The following is a 23,628-nucleotide window of genomic DNA, read 5'->3' as shown; positions in this document are numbered from 1 at the left end:
TATATTCTTGTACATAGGGGGCAGTATTCTAGTGGTTATATTCTTATACATAGGAGCAGTATTATACAGTTATAATCTTGTACTTAGGAACAGTATTATAGCAGTTATATTTTTGTATATAGGAGCAGTATTATAGTAGTTATATTCTTGTACATAGGAGCAGTATTATAGTAGTTATGTTCTTGTTCATAGGGGCAGTATTATAGTAGTTATATTCTTGTACTTAGGAGCAGTATTCTAGTAGTTATATTCTTGTACTTAGGAGCAGTATTCTAGTAGTTATATATTCTTGTACATAGGAGCAGTATTATACAGTTATATTCTTGTACATAGGAGCAGTATTATAGTAGTTATATTCTTGTACGTAGGGAGCAGTATTATAGTAGTTATATTCTTGTACATAGGAGCAGTATTATAGTAGTTATATTCTTGTACATAGGAGCAGTATTATAGTAGTTATATTCTTGTACATAGGGGCAGTATTATAGTAGTTATATTCTTGTACATAGGAGCAGTATTATAGTAGTTATATTCTTGTACATAGGGGCAGTATTATGGTAGTTATGTTCTTGTACATAGGGGCAGTATTATAGTAGTTATATTCTTGTACATAGGAGCAGTATTATAGTAGTTATATTCTTGTACAAAGAGGGCAGTATTATAGTAGTTATTTTCTTGTACGTAGGGGCAGTATTATAGTAGTTATATTCTTGTACATAGAGGGCAGTATTATAGTAGTTATATTCTTGTACGTAGGGGCAGTATTATAGTAGTTATATTCTTGTACGTAGGGGCAGTATTATAGTAGTTATATTCTTGTACATAGAGGGCAGTATTATAGTAGTTATTTTCTTGTACGTAGGGGCAGTATTATAGTCGTTATATTCTTGTACATAGGGGCAGTATTATAGTCGTTATATTCTTGTACATAGGGGCAGTATTATAGTAGTTATATTCTTGTACATAGGGGCAGTATTATAGTAGTTATATTCTTGTACGTAGGGGCAGTATTATAGTAGTTATATTCTTGTATGTAGGGGCAGTATTATAGTAGTTATATTCTTGTATGTAGGGGCAGTATTATAGTAGTTATATTCTTGTACATAGAGGGCAGTATTATAGTAGTTATTTTCTTGTACGTAGGGGCAGTATTATAGTCGTTATATTCTTGTACATAGGGGCAGTATTATAGTAGTTATATTCTTGTACATAGGGGCAGTATTATAGTAGTTATATTCTTGTACGTAGGGGCAGTATTATAGTAGTTATATTCTTGTACATAGAGGGCAGTATTATAGTAGTTATATTCTTGTACGTAGGGGCAGTATTATAGTAGTTATATTCTTGTATGTAGGGGCAGTATTATAGTAGTTATATTCTTGTACATAGAGGGCAGTATTATAGTAGTTATTTTCTTGTACATAGGGGCAGTATTATAATAGTTATATTCTTGTACATAGGGGCAGTATTATAGTAGTTATATTCTTGTACATAGGGGCAGTATTATAGTAGTTATATTCTTGTACGTAGGGGCAGTATTATAGTAGTTATATTCTTGTACATAGGGGCTGTATTATAGTAGTTATTTTCTTGTACATAGAGGGCAGTATTATAGTAGTTATTTTCTTGTACATAGGAGCAGTATTATAGTAGTTATATTCTTGTACATAGGAGCAGTATTATAGTAGTTATATTCTTGTACATAGGAGCAGTATTATAGTAGTTATATTCTTGTACATAGGGGCAGTATTATAGTAGTTATATTCTTGTACATAGGGGCAGTATTATAGTAGTTATTTTCTTGTACGTAGGAGCAGTATTATAGTATATTCCTGTAGATAGTATACACTGTGCAGTCCTCCTCTCCATGCTGTGACGTGGTGCCTGCTTCCTGCTTGCTCTGATACATGTGACTGTGTTGACTGGTTTCCTCTGTCCTCATTCATTAATGTCTTCCCACCTGACTGTGATTGTGCAGATTTGGGCTTGTGTGTGCCTGGATTACCCTGGAATGAGGCCAGCCATAGTAAAGTCACTGGCTCAGTGCCCAGTATATGGTACATATTTTGGATTGAGAGCGTATTGTTGCAGTTATGTATTTAGAACGCTGGTGCACATACGGTAATATTTTTGTGCTGGTCATGCGGGGAGAATGCTATTCTAGCATTTGCTGCGATTATTTCTATTAAGACCTAAAAATCTAATAAAAAAGGAAAAAATAACAATTACATTTTTTATTTAGCACTTTTACAAATTTCCTGCATTTCTACTTTTCAGGTGCCTTTGCCCTGTTTTGTGCCTTCTTGTGACACTTGCCGTACCCTGCCGGTCTGGGTATAGTGCCGCTGCTTTTGACGCCCACTTTCTGTCCTCCTTCGGTGCCTGAACCCTTTCACATGGCTTTAATCCAATTTTTTTTCTGCCTGAAACTAAACTTCAGACCCTGTAAACACTTTGCTTTCTCAGAACAGATTTTCGTGGTATTTTTCACACCCTTTACATAACTGCTTATAAAATTCTGCTGGTAGATCACCTGGATATCTACACCTCCCTGGCTCGGCTCCACCCCGCTGTCACATTACTGCCGAGTTCTTAAAGGGACAGTAAACCCACAAATGTAAGAGAAAAGTCAAGTCAATGCGTTTCCTGCATTGCCCCTGACCAGCCTTATTCACATACTCCCGGGAAGGACGATAGATTATCTTCTGCTCATGTTTTCCATCTTTGTCTCTAAGCTTTAATTGAGGGGCTGGAAAGGGGAGAGGCTCCTGCTGCAGCTAGCGGTTTACATAGCCGTGGAATATTGTAGCTTAACCTTTTGTATCTGTCCCAGAAATCTTTCCTTCCCCTCCCCAACAGCTTTTTTGCAGCCATTATAATCTGATCAAGATATAAAATGAACCCATACGGTAAAGATCATAAAGGATAAAAAAGAAAATTAGATACCATACCTGGAATATTGCCATTTTTCAATCTCTGCCCCCTCTCCCCCAAAAAAAAAAATCAATAAAAGGCAAAAAAAAAAAAAATTTTTTCAGCCCATAATGGAATTGATGAAAATATCAGTTTTCATTTTTATGCGGTATTAGGACCTGTTTTTGTGCAGTAATATTTTTATCGACTCTTATGGGGTAGACACAGCATTTTAATCACTTTATTACTTTTTTTCAGTGTGGTTGTGGCTGAAAAAACCGCAGTTGAGACTTTTTTTATTTCTTTTTTTCTCATTTTGGCCTTAATTTTATTTTTGGAGTGGACTTTCATGAGTAAAACAAATCCACATATTGTGTAACGGTAAAAATAGAAAAATGTCTTTATTTTTAGTAAGGAAAATGGTAACTCAAAGTTTCATAATTTTTCATGTTGTGTTTTTTTTTTTTCTTTTTTTCAATTTTTGTGTTACATTTTTTTCAATACGAAGTCACTTGAACCTGTACTCGCTCTATTACCTGCACTATACACAACAATAGCACGGTATTGCAATGTATAGTAGAAATCAGACTTCACAGTCGTACTGACGCGGCGGACCCCTAGTTAAAATTGCAGCCTATGGGACTGCGTGCCCTTCTCCTTCATTGTCAGTGGTGTGTGACAGGTTGAGAGCAGTGTGCGTAACTCTCCTACATCAGTGCCGGTCATAGACAGATGATGACTGAATAACACCGCCATCATCTGCAGAGAATAAATGGTGCAGGCTGAGCTCCTGAGCCCGCATCAGAGACAGGGACCTGATATTCGTCATGCTAGTACTTCATATGTCAAGAAGAGGACCTTTCACTGGATTTTTTTTCGATTTAACAATGATTACATCCTTGAAATGGGCCAGCAGGGCTCATTCCGGAACTGTCTTTCTTTTTTTTCTATGCCACTCAGTCGCAAAGTTATAGCCCCTGGTAATAAAGCCCCAGGTTCTTTTTTTTTTTTCCGCCCCTCTGATGCTGGCCAATCAGAGCGCAGCCACAGAGAAGATTTTTTGGTACACACCCAGTTGGTTGAAGAAGACAATGTGCTTCATTAATCCTGGTGGACCTATGACTGGACCTGAGGGTCCTGGAAGAATTACTGTTCCGTTCCGGAATCCGTTCCTCAGCGGCAGTTGGAGGAGATATTCAGTTTAAATTTAAAAAATTGCTTTGACCGATTCTTGTTAACCCTTCCCCGACAGTGCGCGCACTGGTAGGGGGTGTAGCTGAACCCCCCCCCTATCATTCGCGGCAGAACCTCTCTGTGTTATTCAGACTCCATCTTTATTACTGGGGGCATAACGGAGAACGGAGGGGCACATAAGAACAACTGCTCCTGAATCAGGCAGCAGAAATAAGAGCTGTAAAAAAAAAAAAAATAAAGTTCGGGTGAAATCTCCTTTTTATCCTGTGACTTGAAAACGGTCAGTTTGTTGCCCAGTTTCTCTAATATATACGTTGGGGGAGCAATAAAATGTAAGCGTGTGTTGTGCACCCTGCCTATCTAGGATCCCGCAGCATCGTAGATAAAGCGATCACTCAGCACACCCCGCCCCCTAGTGGTGATGCGATGATTATACACTGATTCCTTGGTGAATTCCCCCATATTTCAGGATAATTACAAGGAATGTAAACTCTGTTATCACAGGAGGTGCAGCAGTTCCAGGCGTCGTGGGGGTCTGTGCTGCCAGACCACCGTTGAGACCTTCTGTAATTGACCTTCCTGACCAGCGGTGGTCGTGTGATTTGCTCATTGGCGCACATCTTGTGTTAGCGATAGAGACAGCGCCTGTGGGATACCTGCTGCCGGCCTGCCATATAACGTGCTTGACCTGATGCGTCTCCTGCAGCCCATCCTATAAGCTCTGTAAATATAGTATTTTTCTGGAATAAAGCCCATGCTTGCTGTCAGTGACTGTCATACGTGCTGCTCGGGCAGCTGCAGGGCTCCTTCCATTGTGTGGCCATGCATTGTCTGCGAGCAGAGCTAGTAACTGAGACAGAGAGTAGATTAGGAATACACAGGATACTTTACACTCCTTTCATCTTGCTGGAAAAAGGAATTTTTTTTTCTTGTTTTTCTTTTTCTGCAGTGGACTCATCATTCCTGAGAGCGAAGGCAACGACACGGTCCCGGAAGTGGCCACTACGTCTGGATATGCGCTATTACATTTCTTCAGTGACGCGGCCTACAACCTGACCGGCTTTAATATCAGCTACAGGTAAAATAAACGGTGACATGACAACACTTCCTGTCACCGGGCCTCGTGTGTGCTGACTCCCCCGTGTCAGCCGCCTGTGCTCCTACCATCCTCTCCCTTTTGTAGACGGATGCATCTTAGTCACAGGGTCACTGAAGCTTAGAAATGCCCAGTCCATCCTTGCAGCCTGACCATGCCATCCCCAGCTGCCTGGCGGCCTGTGGCCCACCATATCCCCCGCCCCCCTGCATGCTGGCAGGTGGGTTTTGCAGACAGCTGGTGGGTCGCAGGTTGCTCACCCCATGCAATGGGACACGCACAAAATATTAGCGGATATTGGAAGATAACCCTTCCTGACGCTGCTTGTGACACTCGTCTTGTATCGATGTGTTCCTGACAACCCCTTTAAGTAGAGCAAAAGTAATGGAGGTGGTAGGACCCCTTTAATCACAGCTCAGTAGGCTGCAGGATGTCGTGTCCCATTAACCCTACAGTTTCCCTTAAATTGCAGCATAAACACGTGTCCTAACAACTGCTCCGGACGTGGAATCTGCGTGCAGGCGAACGACAGCGACGTGAGCTGTGAATGCTTCGAGCAATGGAAGGGAGCGGCCTGCGACATCCCCTACTGCAGGGACAACTGCGGCTTCCCCGAGCGCGGGAACTGCAGCGTGGACGGCACCAAGACCTGCGACTGCTACAACGGCTGGCAGGGTGAGTGCGCCGTGGGTCACTTACCACACGGTAATCTCAGCTGAACTTCTAGGAGCGGATAATCCCTCCTTACATTGCTGTGTTTAGGGATTAGAGGTGTCAGCGTCGGGTCGCTGTCTGGCCACAGATTTCCCTCTTGTATTTAATTTGGCAGGACACGTGCAGGAAAGCTATATTCACTATATAGAGGCTAAAAGTATACAGCATGATATACACTCACTGGCCACTTTATTAGGTACACCATGCTAGTAACGGGTTGGACCCCCTTTTGCCTTCAGAACTGCCTCAATTCTTTGTGGCAGAGATTCAACAAGGTGCTGGAAGCATTCCTCAGAGATGTTGGACCATATTGACATGATGGCATCACACAGTTGGCGCAGATTTGTCGGCTGCACATCCCTGATGCGAATCTCCCGTTCCACCACATCCCAAAGATGCTCTATTGGATTGAGATCTGGTGACTGAGGAGGCCATTTGAGTACAGTGAACTCATTGTCATGTTCAAGAAACCAATCTGAGATGATTCGAGCTTTATGACATGGCGCATTATCCCGCTGAAAGTAGCCATCAGATGTTGGGTACATTGTGGTCATAAAGGGATGGACATGGTCAGCAACAATACTCAGGTAGGCTGTGGCGTTGCAACGATGCTCAATTGGTACCAAGGGGCCCAAAGAGTGCCAAGAAAAAATTCCCCACACCATGACACCACCACCACCAGCCTGAACCGTTGATACAAGGCTGGATGGATCCATGCTTTCATGTTGTTTACGCCAAATTCTGACCCTACCATCCGAATGTCGCAGCAGAAATCGAGACTCATCAGACCAGGCAACGTTTTTCCAATCTTCTACTGTCCAATTTCGATGAGCTTGTGCAAATTGTAGCCTCAGTTTCCTGTTCTTAGCTGAGAGGAGTGGTACCCAGTGTGGTCTTCTGCTGCTGTAGCCCATCTGCCTCAAAGTTCGACGCACTGTGCGTTCAGAGATGCTCTTCTGCCTACCTTGGTTGTAACGGGTGGCAATTTGAGTCACTGTTGCCTTTCTATCAGCTCGAACCAGTATGCCCATTCTCCTCTGACCTCTGGCATCAACAAGGCATTTCCGGCCACAGAACTGCCGCTCACTGGATTTTTTTTCTTTTTCGGACCATTCTCTGTAAACCCTAGAGATGGTTGTGCGTGAAAATCCCAGTAGATCAGCAGTTTCTGAAATACTCAGACCAGCCCTTCTGGCACCAACAATCATGCCACGTTCAAAGGCACTCAAATCACCTTTCTTCCCCATACTGATGCTCGGTTTGAACTGCAGGAGATTGTCTTGACCATGTCTACATGCCTAAATGCACTGAGTTGCCGCCATGTGATTGGCTGATTAGAAATTAAGTCTTAACACACAGTTGGACAGGTGTACCTAATAAAGTGGCCAGTGAGTGTATATTGTAAATAGAAGTCTCTGTGTACACTGAGTATTGTCTGCTTTATGTGCAGATTGGCGGGCAGAGCAGCCTCAGCCAATAGCTGCAGAGCAGGAAGTCAAGGAGGAGCAGCTTCAGCCAATAGCTGCAGAGCAGGAAATCAGTGAGGAGCAGCTTCAGCCAATAGCTGCTAGGCAGGTTGTCAGTTATGAGCAGCTTCAGCCAATAGCTGTAGACCCGGGAAATCAGTGAGGAGCAGATACAGCCAATAGCTGCAGAGCAGGAAGTCAGTGAGGAGCAGCTTCAGCCAATAGCTGCAGAGCAGGAAATTAGTGAGGAGCAGCTTCAGCCAATAGCTGCAGAGCAGGAAGTCAGTGAAGAGCAGCTTCAGCCAATAGCTGCAGAGCAGGAGGAAGTCAGTGAGGAGCAGCTTCAGCCAATAGCTGCAGAGCAGGAAGTCAGTAAGGAGCAGCTTCAGCCAATAGCTGCAGAGCAGGAAGTCACTGAGTAGCAGCTTCAGCCAATAGCTGCAGAGCAGGAAGTCAGTGAGGAACAGCTTCAGCCAATAGCTGCAGAGCAGGAAGTTAGTGAGGAACATCTTCAGCCAATAGCAGCAGAATAGGAAGTTAGATATAACCAATAGCAGCACATAAGGAAGTCAGCGAGAAGCAGCTTCAGCCAATAGTTGCAGAGCAGGAAGTCAACGAGGAGCAGCTTCAGCCAATAGCTGCAGAGCAGGAAGTCAGCGAGGAGCAGCTTCAGCCAATAGCTGCTTTGTTTGCATTGTTTCATGGGGAATGGAAGTACTTATTAAAATAGACCTGTCAGAATATAAAACAGATCCTTAATAGGGGCCTCTGGCAGTATACTTTGATTTTATAGGGGGTGTCCAGATTAGAAAGTCATGGCTGCTTTCATTCAGAAACAGCTCCACCCCTGACCGTGGGTTGTGTCTGATATTGTAGCTCGGCTGAGGGACTATACCCAGTATCTGATTTGGCGCTGTTTATAAAAGAAAGCAGCCATGTTTTTCTAATCCTGGACAAACCCTTTAAGCTGCTTTGTATCTCCTGCAGCACACAGTGTTTGTAGCCACCTTGCCCTTCTCCCCATGCTTACCAGCACGGATCACGTTCTTCCATACTACTACCGCAATCATCCTCTTGTTCTGGTCACGCGGCGTCGCTCACTCTCCAGTCGTCTGTGTATAATTATGTCTATAATTTAGTCCTTTTTTCCAGGTCCCGGTTGCTCCATTCCCGTCCCTGCCAATCAGTCCTTCTGGACGCGTGAAGAATTCTTGGCTCCGCAGCTGGGCAGGGCCTCGCACAAGGCGGTGGTGCTGGACGACGTCATGTGGATAGTGGGCGGCTACACCTTCAACCAAAACAGCTACCAGATGGTTATGGCGTGAGAACCACCGTTTTTATCATTTCTATGAAAAAACCCTTAATTTCTCAGGATCTCTTCTTTCGGTCAGTGAATGAGAACACTGGATCTGCTCTCACAGCTGCAGGACAGGAGGAGGACTGATACCAAGTAACAAACCCTCAGCTCTGTGAGCAACTTGGGTTTATTAAACTGTTTGCTGTTCAGTGACAGCGAGCAGAGATCTTAAAAACAGTGAACGACCGTAATAATTTCTAGAAAATGTGTTATCTTGTATACACTGGGGAAGGGTGTTAGATTTTACTTGTAGGTTAGGAGATCGGTTCTTCACCCCCGGGATGATCTGTGGGCTTTGACAGTAACCAGATTGTGTTTCCTACAGGTACGACTTGATCTCTCACAAGTGGCGGCTGAACAGTTCTGACAGCGCTGTTGCCGTCCGATATGGACACTCCTTGGCATTATATAAGGTAACATCTTATGTTCATAGTCTCCAGAGGTTGGGGACCTACAAATACAACAATGTCAGACTCAATCAGTGCACAGAAGTATGGGCGTGAAGGGTACAGAGCATCATATTTTAGTTACCATATATACTTGAGTATAAGCCGAGGCCCCTAATTTTGCCACAAAAACTGGGAAAACTTATTAACTCGAGCATAAGCCTAGGGTGGAAAATGCAGCAGCTACTCGTAAATTTCAAAAATAAAAATAGATACCAATAAAAGTAAAATTAATTGAGACATCATGTTTTTGAATATCCATATTGAATCAGGAGCCCCATATAATGCTCCATACAGTTCATAATGGCCCCATAAGATGCTCCATAAAAAATGTGCCCCATATAATGCTGCACAAAGGTTAATAATGGCCCCATGAGATGCTCCATAGAATAATATGCCCCATATGCCGCTGCATAAAGGTTGATGGCCCCATAAGATGCTCCATAGAATAATATGCCCCATTTGCTGCTCCATAAAGGTTGATGGCCCCATAAGATGCTCCATAGAATAATATGCCCATCCGTAAAAGGCTGATGGTCCCATAAGATGCTCCATAGAATAATATGCCCCATATAATGCTCCATAAAGGTTGATGGCCCCATAAGATGCTCCATAGAATAATTTGTCCCATATGCTGCTCCATAAAGGTTGATGGCCCCATAAGATGCTCCATAGATATATATGCCCCATATGCTGCTCCATAAAGGTTGATAGCCCCATAAGATGCACCATAGATATATACAGTGCCTACAAGTAGTATTCAACCCCCTGCAGATTTAGCAGGTTTGATAAGATGCAAATAAGTTAGAGCCTTCAAACTTCACACAAGAGCAGGATTTATTAACAGATGCATAAATCTTACAAACCAAAAAGTTATGTTGCTCAGTTAAATTTTAATAAATTTTAAACATACAAGTGTGGGTCAATTATTATTCAACCCCTAGGTTTAATATTTTGTGGAATAACCCTTGTTTGCAATTACAGCTAATAATCATCTTTTATAAGACCTGATCAGGCCGGCACAGGTCTCTGGAGTTATCTTGGCCCACTCCTCCATGCAGATCTTCTCCAAGTTATCTAGGTTCTTTGGGTGTCTCATGTGGACTTTAATCTTGAGCTCCTTCCACAAGTTTTCAATTGGGTTAAGGTCAGGAGACTGACTAGGCCACTCCAACACCTTGATTTTTTGCCTCTTGAACCAGGCCTTGGTTTTCTTGGCTGTGCGCTTTGGGTCGTTGTCTTGTTGGAAGATGAAATGACGACCCATCTTAAGATCCTTGATGGAGGAGCGGAGGTTCTTGGCCAAAATCTCCAGGTAGGCCGTGCTATCCATCTTCCCATGGATGCGGACCAGATGGCCAGGCCCCTTGGCTGAGAAACAGCCTCACAGCATGATGCTGCCACCACCATGCTTGACTGTAGGGATGGTATTCTTGGGGTCGTATGCAGTGCCATCCAGTCTCTAAACGTCATGTGTGTGGTTGGCACCAAAGATCTCGGTCTCATCAGACCAGAGAACCTTGAACCAGTCTGTCTCAGAGTCCTCCAAGTGATCATGAGCAAACTGTAGACGAGCCTTGACATGACGCTTTGACAGTAAAGGTACATTATGGGCTCGTCTGGAACGGAGACCATTGCGGTGGAGTACGTTACTTATGGTATTGACTGAAACCAATGTCCCCACTGCCATGAGATCTTCCCGGAGCTCCTTCCTTGTTGTCCTTGGGTTAGCCTTGACTCTTCGGACAAGCCTGGCCTCGGCACGGGAGGAAACTTTCAAAGGCTGTCCAGGCCGTGGAAGGCTAACAGTAGTTCCATAAGCCTTCCACTTCCGGATGATGCTCCCAACAGTGGAGACAGGTAGGCCCAACTCCATGGAAAGGGTTTTGTACCCCTTGCCAGCCTTGTGACCCTCCACAATCTTGTCTCTGATGGCCTTGGAATGCTCCTTTGTCTTTCCCATGTTGACCATGTATGAGTGCTGTTCACAAGTTTGGGGAGGGTCTTAAATAGTCAGAAAAGGCTGGAAAAAGAGATAATTAATCAAAACATGTGAAGCTCATTGTTCTTTGTGCCTGAAATACTTCTTAATACTTTAGGGGAACCAAACAGAATTCTGGTGGTTTGAGGGGTTGAATAATAAATGACCCTCTGAATAAACTTTTCACAATTTAAAAAAAAATTAAACAAAGAAATAACATTCTTTTTTGCTGCAGTGCATTTCACACTTCCAGGCTGATCTACAGTCCAAATGTCACAATACCAAGTTAATTCCGAATGTGTAAACCTGCTAAATCTGCAGGGGGTTGAATACTACTTGTAGGCACTGTATGCCCCACATGCTGCTCCATAAAGGTTGATGGCCCCATAAAATGCCCCATACAATGCTGCATAAAGATCATGGCCCCATAAGATGCCCCATAGATATATATGCCCTATATGCTGCTGCAATAAAAAAAAAAAAATGACATACTCACCACTTGTCGCTGGGGGTCAGGTGCCGGTGTCATGAGCAGGTGGGGACACCGGCGCGCTATTGGGGCCAGATGCCGGAGTCGCCGCTGGCTCAGGGCCCTGGTACCTGCGATATTCACCTGTTCCCTTTCCACCGCCGCACACCGCTCTGTCTTCCGGCTCTCTGCAGTAACTGTTCAGGCAGAGGTTGCGCACTAACCACGTCATCACGCCCTCTGACCTGAACGTCACAGCCAGAGACGCGGAAGACAGAGCGGCACGCGGCGGTGGAACGGGGACAGGTGAATATGAACGCGGCTCCCCCCGTCCTCCCCCTCCTGGCGCGGTCTCTGCAGTCCCTGCTTCTCCAGTGGTCTCCGGCGCCGGCAGCTCCTTCCAGTGTTCAGCGGTCACGTGGTACAGCTCGTTAAAGTAATGAATATGTGCATATTCATTATTTTAATGAGCGGTACCACGTGACCGCTGTACACAGGAAGAGTCGCGGCGCCTGAGACCATCTGAGAAGCAGGGACAGCAGAGACCGCACCAGGAGGGGGGGTGTATGATCTGACAGCCAAGTGGGGCACTTTGAGACTAAAAAAATGTATTGAAAATCTCAGCTTATGCTAAAGTATATATGGTAGGTGCTTGCTGAATTACACAAAACACTTTATTAAAATCAACCACCAGATCCTACAAAAGAGTTAGAAGGGGCTATCTGGAACACAGTTGTCTTATTAAGGAAAAAGTCACTAGTGGTGGCTGTATAACCTATGAAGTGAACTCCCTCTAGTGGTGGCTGTATAATCTGATAATCTGTATGTAATGAGCTCCCGCTAGTGATGACTGTATAATCTGTATGTAGTGAGCTCCCTCTAGTGGTCACTGTATAATCTGTATGTAGTGAGCTCCCCCTAGTGGTGGCTGTATAATCTGTATGTAGTGAGCTCCCCCTAGTGGTGACTGTATAATCTGTTATGTAGTGAGCTCCCTTTAGTGGTGGATGTATAGTCTGTATGTAATGAGCTCCCCCTAGTGGTGGCTGAATTATCTGTATGTAGTGAGCTCCCCCTAGTGGTGGCTGTATAATCTATGTAGTGAGCTCCCCCTAGTGGTGGCTGAATTATCTGTATGTAGTGAGCTCCCCCTAGTGGTGGCTGTATAATCTATGTGGTGAGCTCCCCCTAGTGGTGGCTGTGTATATCTGCTCATCTATAGATAAATGGAAGCTTGGTTATTTCAGGGCCTTTGTTTCTCTGTCTCCTAGGATAAGATGTACATGTATGGCGGTAAGATAGACTCCACAGGGAACGTTTCCAACGAGCTGTGGGTGTTCCACGTTCAGAACCGATCCTGGACCCCGCTCTCACCTAATGCCAAGGAGCAGTACGCTGTGGTTGGGCACTCTGCCCACATCGTCACTCTGAAGGACAACAGTACGGTCATGCTGGTATTTTTTGGCCATTGTCCCCTTTATGGATACATCAGCAGCATCCAGAAATATAACTTGGGTGAGTGACATGTCGTCAATATTGCTATATATACATCTTCACGATGTCTGTTCTGGGGGGCGCTCGGCCCCTCATTACCGCACTTCTGATTACACGCCCCCTTTAATTTATTGGCTCTCCCAGGGTCCATCCTCTGCAGACTGGCTCAGTTGTGCCCAGATATGGCGTGCCGACATGTGATACTCTTTGATGGTAATGGACATAGCGGTTTGTCCTCAATTTCTCGCCGTAAGGGGGTTGCTTCATAAATACAATTATCTGATCACAAGACTCCTACTTCCTTCTGTGCGTTTGAAAGTCCCTGTGTGACTGGAGCCATAGTGAGCACGTGCGACCACTGCCCCATACTGTCTGTATGAGTGGTGGTCGCACGTGCTCATTACTGCTCCATTCACACAGGGACTTTAACTACCATAGTAAGACAACCCATCTAAAGATGTTTGTATTTATTTTTTTTCCTTTTGTCCATGAATTTTATTTATTTTTTTTATTTAGTTGGTAGAGATTGATAAATGTTAAATTTAAAGGAAAAATAAATTGTCACTTTTTTTTTTTTATATCTACCGTATTCTTTATTTTTTCCATTGATGGAGCCCTGTGAGGACTCTCTGTACTTATAATTTGGGGGTCTCACAACATTATGATCGTTTTTTATTTAATATTTTAGGGGAAGTGCAGCGCCCGAAAAGAGTCAGTTTTGGCATTCCATTATATTTTTTTTCTCGTTTGGATTTTTCTATTTTTACAGGTTAAATTATTTGATATTCTGATCAGAATTTTAAGAACTGTTCAGTAAGATGTTTTTTTTCATGTTTGATTGGGGAAATGGATGTGATAGGAATCAGGAAAGTTTCATTTTTTTTACATACCGTATATACTTGTGTATAAGTTGAGCCGAGTATAAGCCGAGGCACCTACTTTTGCCACAAAAAACTGGGAAAATGTATTGACTTGACTATAAGCAGAGTATGCATTGTCCCCTCATCCCTATCCTGGTATGCATGGCTCCCCATCCCTGTCCTTGTATGCATGGCTCCCCATCCCTGTCCTGGTGTGCATTGTCCTCTCATCCCTATCTTGGTATGCATGGCTCCCCCATCGCTGTCCTTGAATGCATGGCTCCCCCATCCCTATCCTGTTATGCATGGCTCCTCATCCCTGTCCTGGTATGCATGGCTCCCCCATCGCTGTCCTTGTATGCCTGGCTTTCCCGTACCTGTCCTTGTATGCATGGTTCCATTTAAAAAAAACCCACACACATCCTACTTACCTTCCCTGCGCGCACTTGCTGCGCCTCGTTCAGCGCCAGCAGCTCTTGTGGCCGAGGGATCACGTGGCCCCCATCATTAAGGTAATTAATATTCACTGCACCTTAATTAACGGGGCCATGTGATCCCTCGGCCGGAAGAGCTGCTGGCGATGGAACTAACGAGATGCAGCGAGGGCGCGCAGGGAAGGTAAGTAGGATGTGTGCTGGAAGCCGGCGGCTGTAACTGTGTGCGCTATAAGAGAAATGAATATTCATTACCAGCGCAGTGAATATTCATTCCTCTTTAGCAGCGGTACAGGCTTTAGCCACAGACGCCGGCTCCTGCCTCTGTGACCCTCTGCTCCCCCTCCCCTACCATCTTTTTGAGTCAATAACTCGTGTATAAGCCGAGGGGGGCATTTTCAGCACAAAAAAATGTACTGAAAAACTCTGCTTATACATGAGTATATACTGTATATTTTATTTTTTTCTACTTTTTCTATATTTTTTCCTCTTTGCTTTTTTACTTTTAGCCAGTTTGCTTTTGTTTTGCTTTATTTTTTACTTTTGTTTGCTTTTCTTTTTGCCTTTTTTAATTTTCCTTCTTTTTGCTTTTGTTTTGCATTATTTTTCACCTTTCTTTTTGCTCTTTTTTTTTTACTTTACTTTTTGCCCTTTTCTTCTTCTCAAGCTACACTGTATTTGCTAGACTTCCACCTGCGATGACTTCATTCCCTTCACTCTTTACTGCACTATTTGGGGCTGAGCGTCACAGGAAGAACAAGAAGGTGTTTTTTTTTTTTTGCTTTTTAACGGACCTCATGTACATTTCTTTCTCTCCTTTTTCTTTATAGACACTAATGTTTGGGAGGTGGTTGTGACACAAGGGGCTTTGGTCCAAGGCGGGTACGGCCACAGTAGTGTTTATGATGAACCCACCCGATCCATCTATATCCACGGCGGGTACAAAGCCTTCACCGCTAATAAGTATCGCCTGGCCGATGACCTGTACAAGTACGAGGTGGACAGCAGCATGTGGTGAGTGTGGGGACAGGGCGTCCATGGGGCTTGTTGCAATCGCTGCCTGTGTTACATAGGAAATCGCGAGGATTTATTGTCTGACGCTGCCCTCTAGTGGTCAGAATATGCACCTGCAGCTCTGACATCCGCTAATCTTGTACAATGTCCCAGTAGTCACAGGGTTAAATATAAAGGCTGATCTTTACTCTCCACCATGCTTCATTATTGTTTTGCATCTTTTCATAATCCAGGACAATCCTAAAAGACAGCAAGTTCTTCCGCTACCTGCACTCGGCTGTGATTGTCAGCGGCACCATGCTGGTGTTTGGCGGGAACACTCACAATGACACGTCCATGAGCTATGGAGCCAAGTGTTTCTCTAAGGACTTCATAGCGTACGATATGGGTGAGTGTGGACACAGACCACTGCTCTGCTGGATTCTTCTAATCAGGCATTTTATGATCCGGATTATTGGATGATGTGTTGAGTTTGTTTCTTGATAAAGCAGTTTTCTCTCTCACCCATGACAGCACCACGGAGAGAGGGGATCTGCCCATCAAGGACAGGAGCCTACAGATAAAAAGGGCGGCACCTCTCCTTCACCCCCAGTTGGGTTCCTGTCCTTGATGGGTGACCTATAGAACTAGGAGCAGCAGCTTACCTGAGGAACATCCAGGGCCGTGTCCCGTCCGTGGTCTTGACAGCGGGGAGGCCCCTGTCGTGGCAGGGTCGGTTCCTGAAGCCGCCACCGCTGCAGCCGGGGGAGACCTGGGACACGTGCGGGCTGCGCCATGGTACAGAGGTGTACCAATATGGCGCTGCCCCGGAAATGGACAAGATGACTTCCGGGTCCCCGCGGTCGGCGCATGCGCACTCCCCGGGCAGAGAGCGGTGCAGGCTGGGAGAGGAGGTGACGTCACAGGCCGGGAAATTTGAAAAAGGAAGCGCTGGAACCACTCCTCGCTGGAAGCGTCCTGTAAGTAAGGAGAACAGCGACCAGCAAGAGGAGCAGCAGCCGAAGCAGCAGCAACACCACCATCACCGGCAAAAAGAGAAGGACAGGCGCGAGGGCCGGTTCAGTAGCCACTCCACGCAGCGCAGCAGGTCGGCCGCAAGGAGCAAGTCACCATCCTTGGATCAGCCCGTGCGGGACCTGAATCCACCTCCCGAACCGGTACCTGCAACTGTGCATACCTGGTTGAGTGATGCCGCTAAACGAAAAATGTACAGGGCCTGATAAAAAAAGAATGGGAAAAACCGGATAGGAAACACTCCACGGTCCCTTCCCTTAAGAGGAAATATCCATTCGACGAGGAGGCGTCCACATCTTGGGACAAAGCCCCGAAACTAAACGTAGCCGTCGCCAAGGCCTCAAAAAAATTTGCACTCCCCTTTGAGGACATGAGCACTCTAAAAGACCCCTTAGATAAAAAGGCCGATACCTTCCTCAAGGGCACTTGGGAATCAGCGGGGGGAAATCTTAGGCCAGCTATAGCGGCAACATGTACCTCCAGAGCCCTCATGATATGGGTGGATCAACTAGAGAAACAGTTAAAGGAAGGTACACCCAGGGAGAAGATCCTGAAATCCATTCCAGTAATAAGGGGAGCGGCGGCCTTCTTAGCAGACTCATCAGCTGATACAGTGAGGTTATCATCCAAAGCGGCAGCCCTGTCAAACGCAGCCTGAAGAACGTTGTGGCTCAAATGTTGGCCAGGGGACATACAGACTAAGATGAAGCTATGCTCTATCCCCTGCGAAGGGAAGTTCCTATTCGGAGAGCCGCTGGATGACATCCTCCAAAAGGCGGGGATAAAAAGAAGGGATTCCCAAACCTGGGTCCTACAGGTTTTTAAAAAGTCCTTTCGTAACAAAAAGACTAAACGATTACGTCAAAAACCAGACGTTCAAAATGGAGTCAATCAAGTCAACCACCAAAATTCTCTTCCCACATTGCTTCATGACAGTATTAGATCTCAGCGACGCGTACTATCACGTCCCCATCCACAAAGACTCCCGAAAATACCTCAGACTGGCGGTCTCTATAGAGGGCAAAATAAGGGAGTTTCAATACAGGGCCCTGCCATTTGGAATTTCTGTAGTCCCACGAGTTTTCACGAAACTAGTAGCAGAAATGATGGCCCACCTAAGAGAGCAGGATATTTTAATAATCCCATATTTGGACGACTTTTTAATAGCAAGCGCAGGGAACAGAGGGACAGAGTAATGAACACTCTACAGAACCTCGGCTGGCTTCTAAACCTGAAAAAATCGAGGTTGGAGCCCAGCAAAGTACAGGAGTTCCTAGGACTAACACTGGACTCAAACACCCAAGAGTGTTACCTTCCGGACCGCAAAAAAGAGAAAATTGCTTAAATGGTAGCAAGAGCGATTAAGAACCCTTCCATGACGCTAAGAAAATCGATGTCACTATTAGGGTCCCTCTCCGCCTGCCTGCCGGCAGTCCAATGGACACAGCTACATGCGAGAGACCTCCAATAGGATGTATTAGCCAACCAGTTAGCATTAGGGGGTCACTTGGAATGTCATGTTACCCTAGACTCCAAAACTATTCATTCCTTAGCTTGGTGGGAAAGCAGAACCTATCCAAAGGGATTCCCTGGGTAATAAAAATCACACACATAATTACCACGGATGCCAGTCCCACGGGATGGGGAGCACATATGAGCAACAAGGTGGCTCAGGGGAATGGGGAGGTCAGGAATGAAATGCCTCCTCGAACCAAAAGGAACTCTTGGCAGTAAGTTATGCCCTAACACTTTTTATCTGTGCTGCGGGGTCATCACGTCCGCATATTTTCGGACAATCAAGTGACGGTGGCCTACATAAATCACCAGGGGGGAACCAGGTCCCGAGCACTAATGGACACATCCTCCAAAATCCTCACCCTAGCTGAGATAAACCTACTATCCCTCTCTGCACTGCACATACGGGGAACAGAAAACCAGAGAGCAGACTTTGAGTCGCACCCAGTTGCGCCAGGGAGAATGGGTCCTAAAACAGTCCATTTTTCGGCAGATTGTAGAAATATGGGAAACCGCAGACATAGATCTGTTTGCCGACCACAAAAAAGTGGAATCATTTTGTTCCCTGGACCCCAGGGGAAATCCCCGGGCCCTGGATGCGTTTATGCTGCCGTGGACACAGGGCCTAACGTACGCCTTTCCGCCGATCATTCTCATGCCGGCGGTTATTAGAAAAGTCAGAGAGGACAGAGCGAGAATGATACTAATAGCCCCCTTCTGGCCCAAAAGAACTTGGTTCTCCTGGCTGAGAATGCTGTCAATGACCGACCCTTGGGTCCTTCCAGATCTCCCGGACCTACTGTCTCAGGGACCAGTGTTACACCCCCGGGCAGTGAACTTCCATTTAACAGCATGGAATTTGAAAGGGCACTGCCGAGGGAAAGGGAGTTCTGCAAAAACCTGGTCTCTACACTACAAAAGAGTAGGAAACCGATCACGACGAGAGCCTATGCAAGAACTTTGAGGAAATTTCTGTCCACCTCCGGGGCAAGGGTTCAGGATGGAGTCCAGATTGACCAAATTCTCGAGTTTCTGCAGAGGGACTTAGAACGGGGGCCGCCGACTAACACATTGAAGGTACAGATAGCGGCCCTAGGTGCCCTTTATAACCAGGACGTGGCAGGCAACCCTTGGGTAGCACGGTTTGTTAGGGCCACAGCCAGGTCTAGACCAATAATTACCCAGAAATTACAATCTAATCTAGATCTAAATCTAGTACTATCTGCACTAACAGGGCCCTCATTTGAACCCATCCAGTCAGCACCACTAAAAACCTTGTAATTAAAAATTGTACTTCTAGTGGCCCTAACATCGGCTCGCAGGGTGAGCGATATTCAAGCTCTGTCAGCAACGCCACCGTTTACTAAGAATCTAGACGATAGTCATATTGAAATCTGACCCGGCATATCTACCTAAGGTAGCAACACCCTTTCATAGGTTCCAAGAAGGAAGTCCTTCCTTCTACCCAAATCCTAGAAATAGGGGAGAGGAGAGATTTCACACCCTAGATGTGAAGAGGTGCCTAGTTCAGTACTTAGAGGCCACCAAGGGATGTAGGAAGGAAGGCTCTCTTTTTGTGTTTCCAGGGTCCTCAGAAGGGACTCAAGGCATCTAAGAGTACCCTGGCAAGGTGGATAAGGGATGCGATTGCCCTGGCATATTCATCGAGTGGGAATACCATCCCGGAGGGTTTGAAAGCTCATTCCACAAGGGCAATGGCGACCTCATAGGCAGAAAGATCAGAGGTATCGATAGAACAGATCTGTAAGGTGGCCACTTGGTCAACACCTTCTACCTTTTTCAGACACTATCGTTTAGATCTAGCCTCTACGTCTGACTTGACCTTTGGGAGAAGGGTCCTTCAGGCGGTGGTCCCTCCCTAAGCTACCAATCTCTGTAATTCTCTCCGTGTTGCTGTCATGGGTGAGAGAGAATAGCTTAGTTACTGTAGGTTCCTGTCCTTGATGGGCCTATTCCCCTCTCTCCGTGGTGCTGTCATGGGTTCCGAGAAACACCGTTATCGGTGAGTAACTAAGCTATTTCCCTCCGGGATTCGCTGCCCCGTTTACTGGGTGGGCGTAGTTACACATGGCAGATTATTTGTAAATCCAGAGCTTTCTGCTGCAGCTGCATGGATTCCTCAGGAGCCTGTGATGAGGTTTCTGCAGTAGCTGTATGGATTCCTCAGGAGCGTGTGATGACGTTTCTGCAGCAGCTGCATGGATTCCTCAGTAGCGTGTGATGACATTTCTGCAGCAGCTGCATGGATTCCTCAGTAGCGTGTGATGACATTTCTGCAGCAGCTGCATGGATTCCTCAGGAACGTGTGATGACATTTCTGCAGCAGCTGCATGGATTCCTCAGGAACGTGTGATGACATTTCTGCAGCAGCTGCATGGATTCCTCAGGAGAGTGTGATGACATTTCTGCAGCAGCCACATGGATTTCTCAGGAGAGTGTGATGAGGTTTCTGCAGCAGCTGCATGGATTCCTCAGTAGCGTGTGATGACATTTCTGCAGCAGCTGCATGGATTCCTCAGGAGCGTGTGATGACATTTCTGCAGCAGCTGCATGGATTCCTCAGGAACGTGTGATGACATTTCTGCAGCAGCTGCATGGATTCCTCAGGAACGTGTGATGACATTTCTGCAGCAGCTACATGGATTTCTCAGGAGAGTGTGATGAGGTTTCTGCAGCAGCTGCATGGATTCCTCAGGAGCGTGTGGTGATGTTTCTGCAGCAGCTGCATGGATTCCCCAGGAGCATGTGATGACGTATCTGCAACAAATCTGCATTTGTGCTTCATCTACAGCATAAAAATATAAATGTAGTTTAGGTTTAGTAAGGGTTTAAATTTTCAGAAACTTTTTACAGCAAAATTTATTGTTATTGGGTAAACTAGGCCAGACCCCTACAATTAATTAGGACCATAGGCCATACCCCTACAATTAATTAGGACCCCTTACCAGACCCCTACAATTAATTAGGGCCCCAGACAAGATCCCTGCAATTATTTAGGGCCCCAGACCAGACCCTACAATTAATAAGGAACCCAGACCAGACCCCTAAAATTAATTAGGACAACATAACAGACCCTTACAATTAATTAGGAACCCAGACCCGACCCCTGCAATTAATTAGGAACCCAGACCCGACCCCTACAATTAATTAGGAACCCAGACCAGACCCCTACAATTAATCAGTGGGTTTGAGAAGAAAAAAATTATATTCACCTGATCCAATGACCGATTCAGTAGTCTGTTGCCACCGGGCCAATGCCCTCTGAGCCTCCTACTATCTGACCACATCCATGGCGTCTCTTCTGAATAATGTGCCCCCTAATGTTATTGCTTTTAGGCTCAACGTAGTATTGATATCTGGGGGGGAACTACGAATTGAAAGAGGCACCAGTGATGCTGACAGATAGGTGGAGGCTCTCAGGGCTCTAGTTCGGTGTCCACAGACTACTGACGGTACTGCTGGACAAGGCTGCTGCAAGCCTTTCTTTTCTACTCTAGTGTGGATTCTAACTAGTAGACCACCACCAATACGAAGACTGTAGACAACTGGTCTTCGGATTGGACAGGATTCAGTCTGCGGTCCTCCCACGATATCACAAGTCGTGATCCAGGCTGTGGTCCTCCGGTGATGTCACAAGTCCGTTATTCAGGCTGTGGTCCTCCTGTGATGTCCAGGTCGGGATTCAGGCTGTGTTCCTCTGGTAATGTTGTCGAGGTAGCTATTTTGGGAGGGCTAAATTAACCCTTCACGGTTGAGCGAGTGATTTCCAAATTATTCCAGTGTTGCTAGCAACTCAAATGACCACACGGAGACGGGGTTCTCTGTACGGGAGGATCGAGGCAGATCACTAAGCCCCTTTATTTTAGTCACATCTTTTATAATCTTTTGCTTAATTATGCAAGGTTCTCAAGTACCAATAAAATCATTTCACTTTATAAGCCAATAATATTGCAAGAAAACCGGAAACTACATATATGTCCGTATCCAAATAGAAAGTAGTATAATGGCATATTCATAGCAATACACTCCCCCCCCCCCCCCCCCCCCGAGCCCCTTATCTTGCACCTGATGGAAACAGTCTGGTTTCATGACAGCCCATGACAGTTATAAAAATTTATCTTACAAAAACAGAGAAACGAAACCTCCAGAGAATGGATAAGACGAAACTTCAACTCTGATTTTAGTATTACCCCTTCACAATGTCAGTGGTTGGGATTTAGGCTGTGGTCCTCCTGTGATGTCCAGGTTGGGATTCAGGTTGTGGTCCTCTAGTGATGTCACAGGTCGGCATCCAGGCTGCAGCCCTCCTATGATGTCTAAGTCCTGACTGATTTAGGCTGCAACCCTATGGTGATGTCACAGGTCGGCATCCTGGCAGCGATCCTCTGGTGATGTCACAAGTCAGGCTTCAGTCCACTGGTAGCGTACCCAATGGGGTTCCAGGCTATGGTGGAAAGGGTTCCCCCTCGCCGCCTCCTCTCCCCCTTGCCGCCTCCTCCTCTCCCCCTTGCCGCCTCCTCCTCTCCCCCTCGCCTCCCCCTTGCCGCCGCCTCCTCTCCCCCTCGCCGCCTCCTCCTCTCCCCCTCGCCTCCCCCTCGCCGCCTCCTCCTCTCCCCCTCGCCGCCTCCTCCTCTCCCCCTCGCCGCCTCCTCCTCTTCCCCTCGCCGCCGCCTCCTCTCCCTCGCCGCCTCTCCCCTTGACTGCCTTGCCACCGCCTCTCCCCCTCGCCGCCGCCTCTCCCCCTTGCTCCTTTCTTCCTGATTGTGAGCATTGAGCAGGGTAATTTGCTGTTTGGCCTCACACTGGAGGTCTCCAGGCTCCTGTGGGTGCAGTGATGAGAACGGACTTGGAAACACCGGGCTCCAGGCAATTAGCTGCATATTAGGGAATTATTAATTGTGTTTGTTACAGATTTAGCAGCCGCTTATCACAGCAGAAAGATAGAGCGAGGGCCCTGCCAAACCGGGCTCTGGGGTCACCGCCAAGACTACAGCGGCAATTGTCCTCCACTTCTCAGTGCAGGGGATCAGTACTGGCCTCTGTGGCCACCCTACGGCTGTGACCCCCGGTCCTGGATACGGCATGTGACACCCGTGTTTCTGCTGCGGGACGATATTATCGGCTGGTGATCAGGAGCCGTAGTACAACGCATGGCGCCACTTTAGTATTGCACCGGCCATGTGCAGAACTACAACTCCCTTCATGTATTGTTGGACACAGGTTGGGGAACTCTGTCTTAGGATATAGAGCCTAGATTAACGGTGCTGGCTTTGTGTCAGTTTCAGATTTTCTGCATTATCGGATGATGGATTATAAGATCTTCAATGTATGTATTATTTTGTAACCTGTATATACATTTTCTTTATTCAGCCTGTGACACCTGGCACGTCCTTCCGCCTCCCACTCTGGACCATGACATCAATCGCTTTGGTCACACCGCTGTCCTGAAAAACGGGTAAAAAGTTTAGCTTATTGTTGTATTGGAGGCCACCGACCTCCTCATCGGGCGGGCTGGAGGGCCACCGACCTCCTCATCGGGCGGGCTGGAGGGCCACCGACCTCCTCATCGGGCGGGCTGGAGGGCCACCGACCTCCTCATCGGGCGGGCTGGAGGGCCACCGACCTCCTCATCGGGCGGGC

The 23,628-nt window shown here is 46.2% G+C and overlaps 1 protein-coding gene across 1 annotated transcript in view; it reads left to right on the top strand.

Annotated features, from left to right (window-relative positions):
* The window catches only part of ATRN (attractin), a 145,936-nt gene that overhangs the window by 45,839 nt on the left and 76,469 nt on the right, over positions 1–23,628 (top strand). The window contains exons 4-11 of the mRNA XM_073586755.1: positions 5,057–5,185; positions 5,676–5,878; positions 8,536–8,704; positions 9,066–9,153; positions 12,908–13,151; positions 15,255–15,438; positions 15,672–15,826; positions 23,359–23,443. Of these exons, the coding sequence (XP_073442856.1) occupies positions 5,057–5,185; positions 5,676–5,878; positions 8,536–8,704; positions 9,066–9,153; positions 12,908–13,151; positions 15,255–15,438; positions 15,672–15,826; positions 23,359–23,443 (1,257 nt within the window). The remainder of the gene's footprint in view (positions 1–5,056; positions 5,186–5,675; positions 5,879–8,535; positions 8,705–9,065; positions 9,154–12,907; positions 13,152–15,254; positions 15,439–15,671; positions 15,827–23,358; positions 23,444–23,628) is intronic.

The sequence above is a fragment of the Dendrobates tinctorius genome, unplaced genomic scaffold, assembly GCF_039654945.1.
Source record: "Dendrobates tinctorius isolate UK_male_01 unplaced genomic scaffold, ASM3965494v1 ptg000095l, whole genome shotgun sequence".
Classification (NCBI taxonomy): Eukaryota; Metazoa; Chordata; class Amphibia; order Anura; family Dendrobatidae; genus Dendrobates; species Dendrobates tinctorius.
This window is presented reverse-complemented; position numbering and strand designations above follow the sequence as displayed.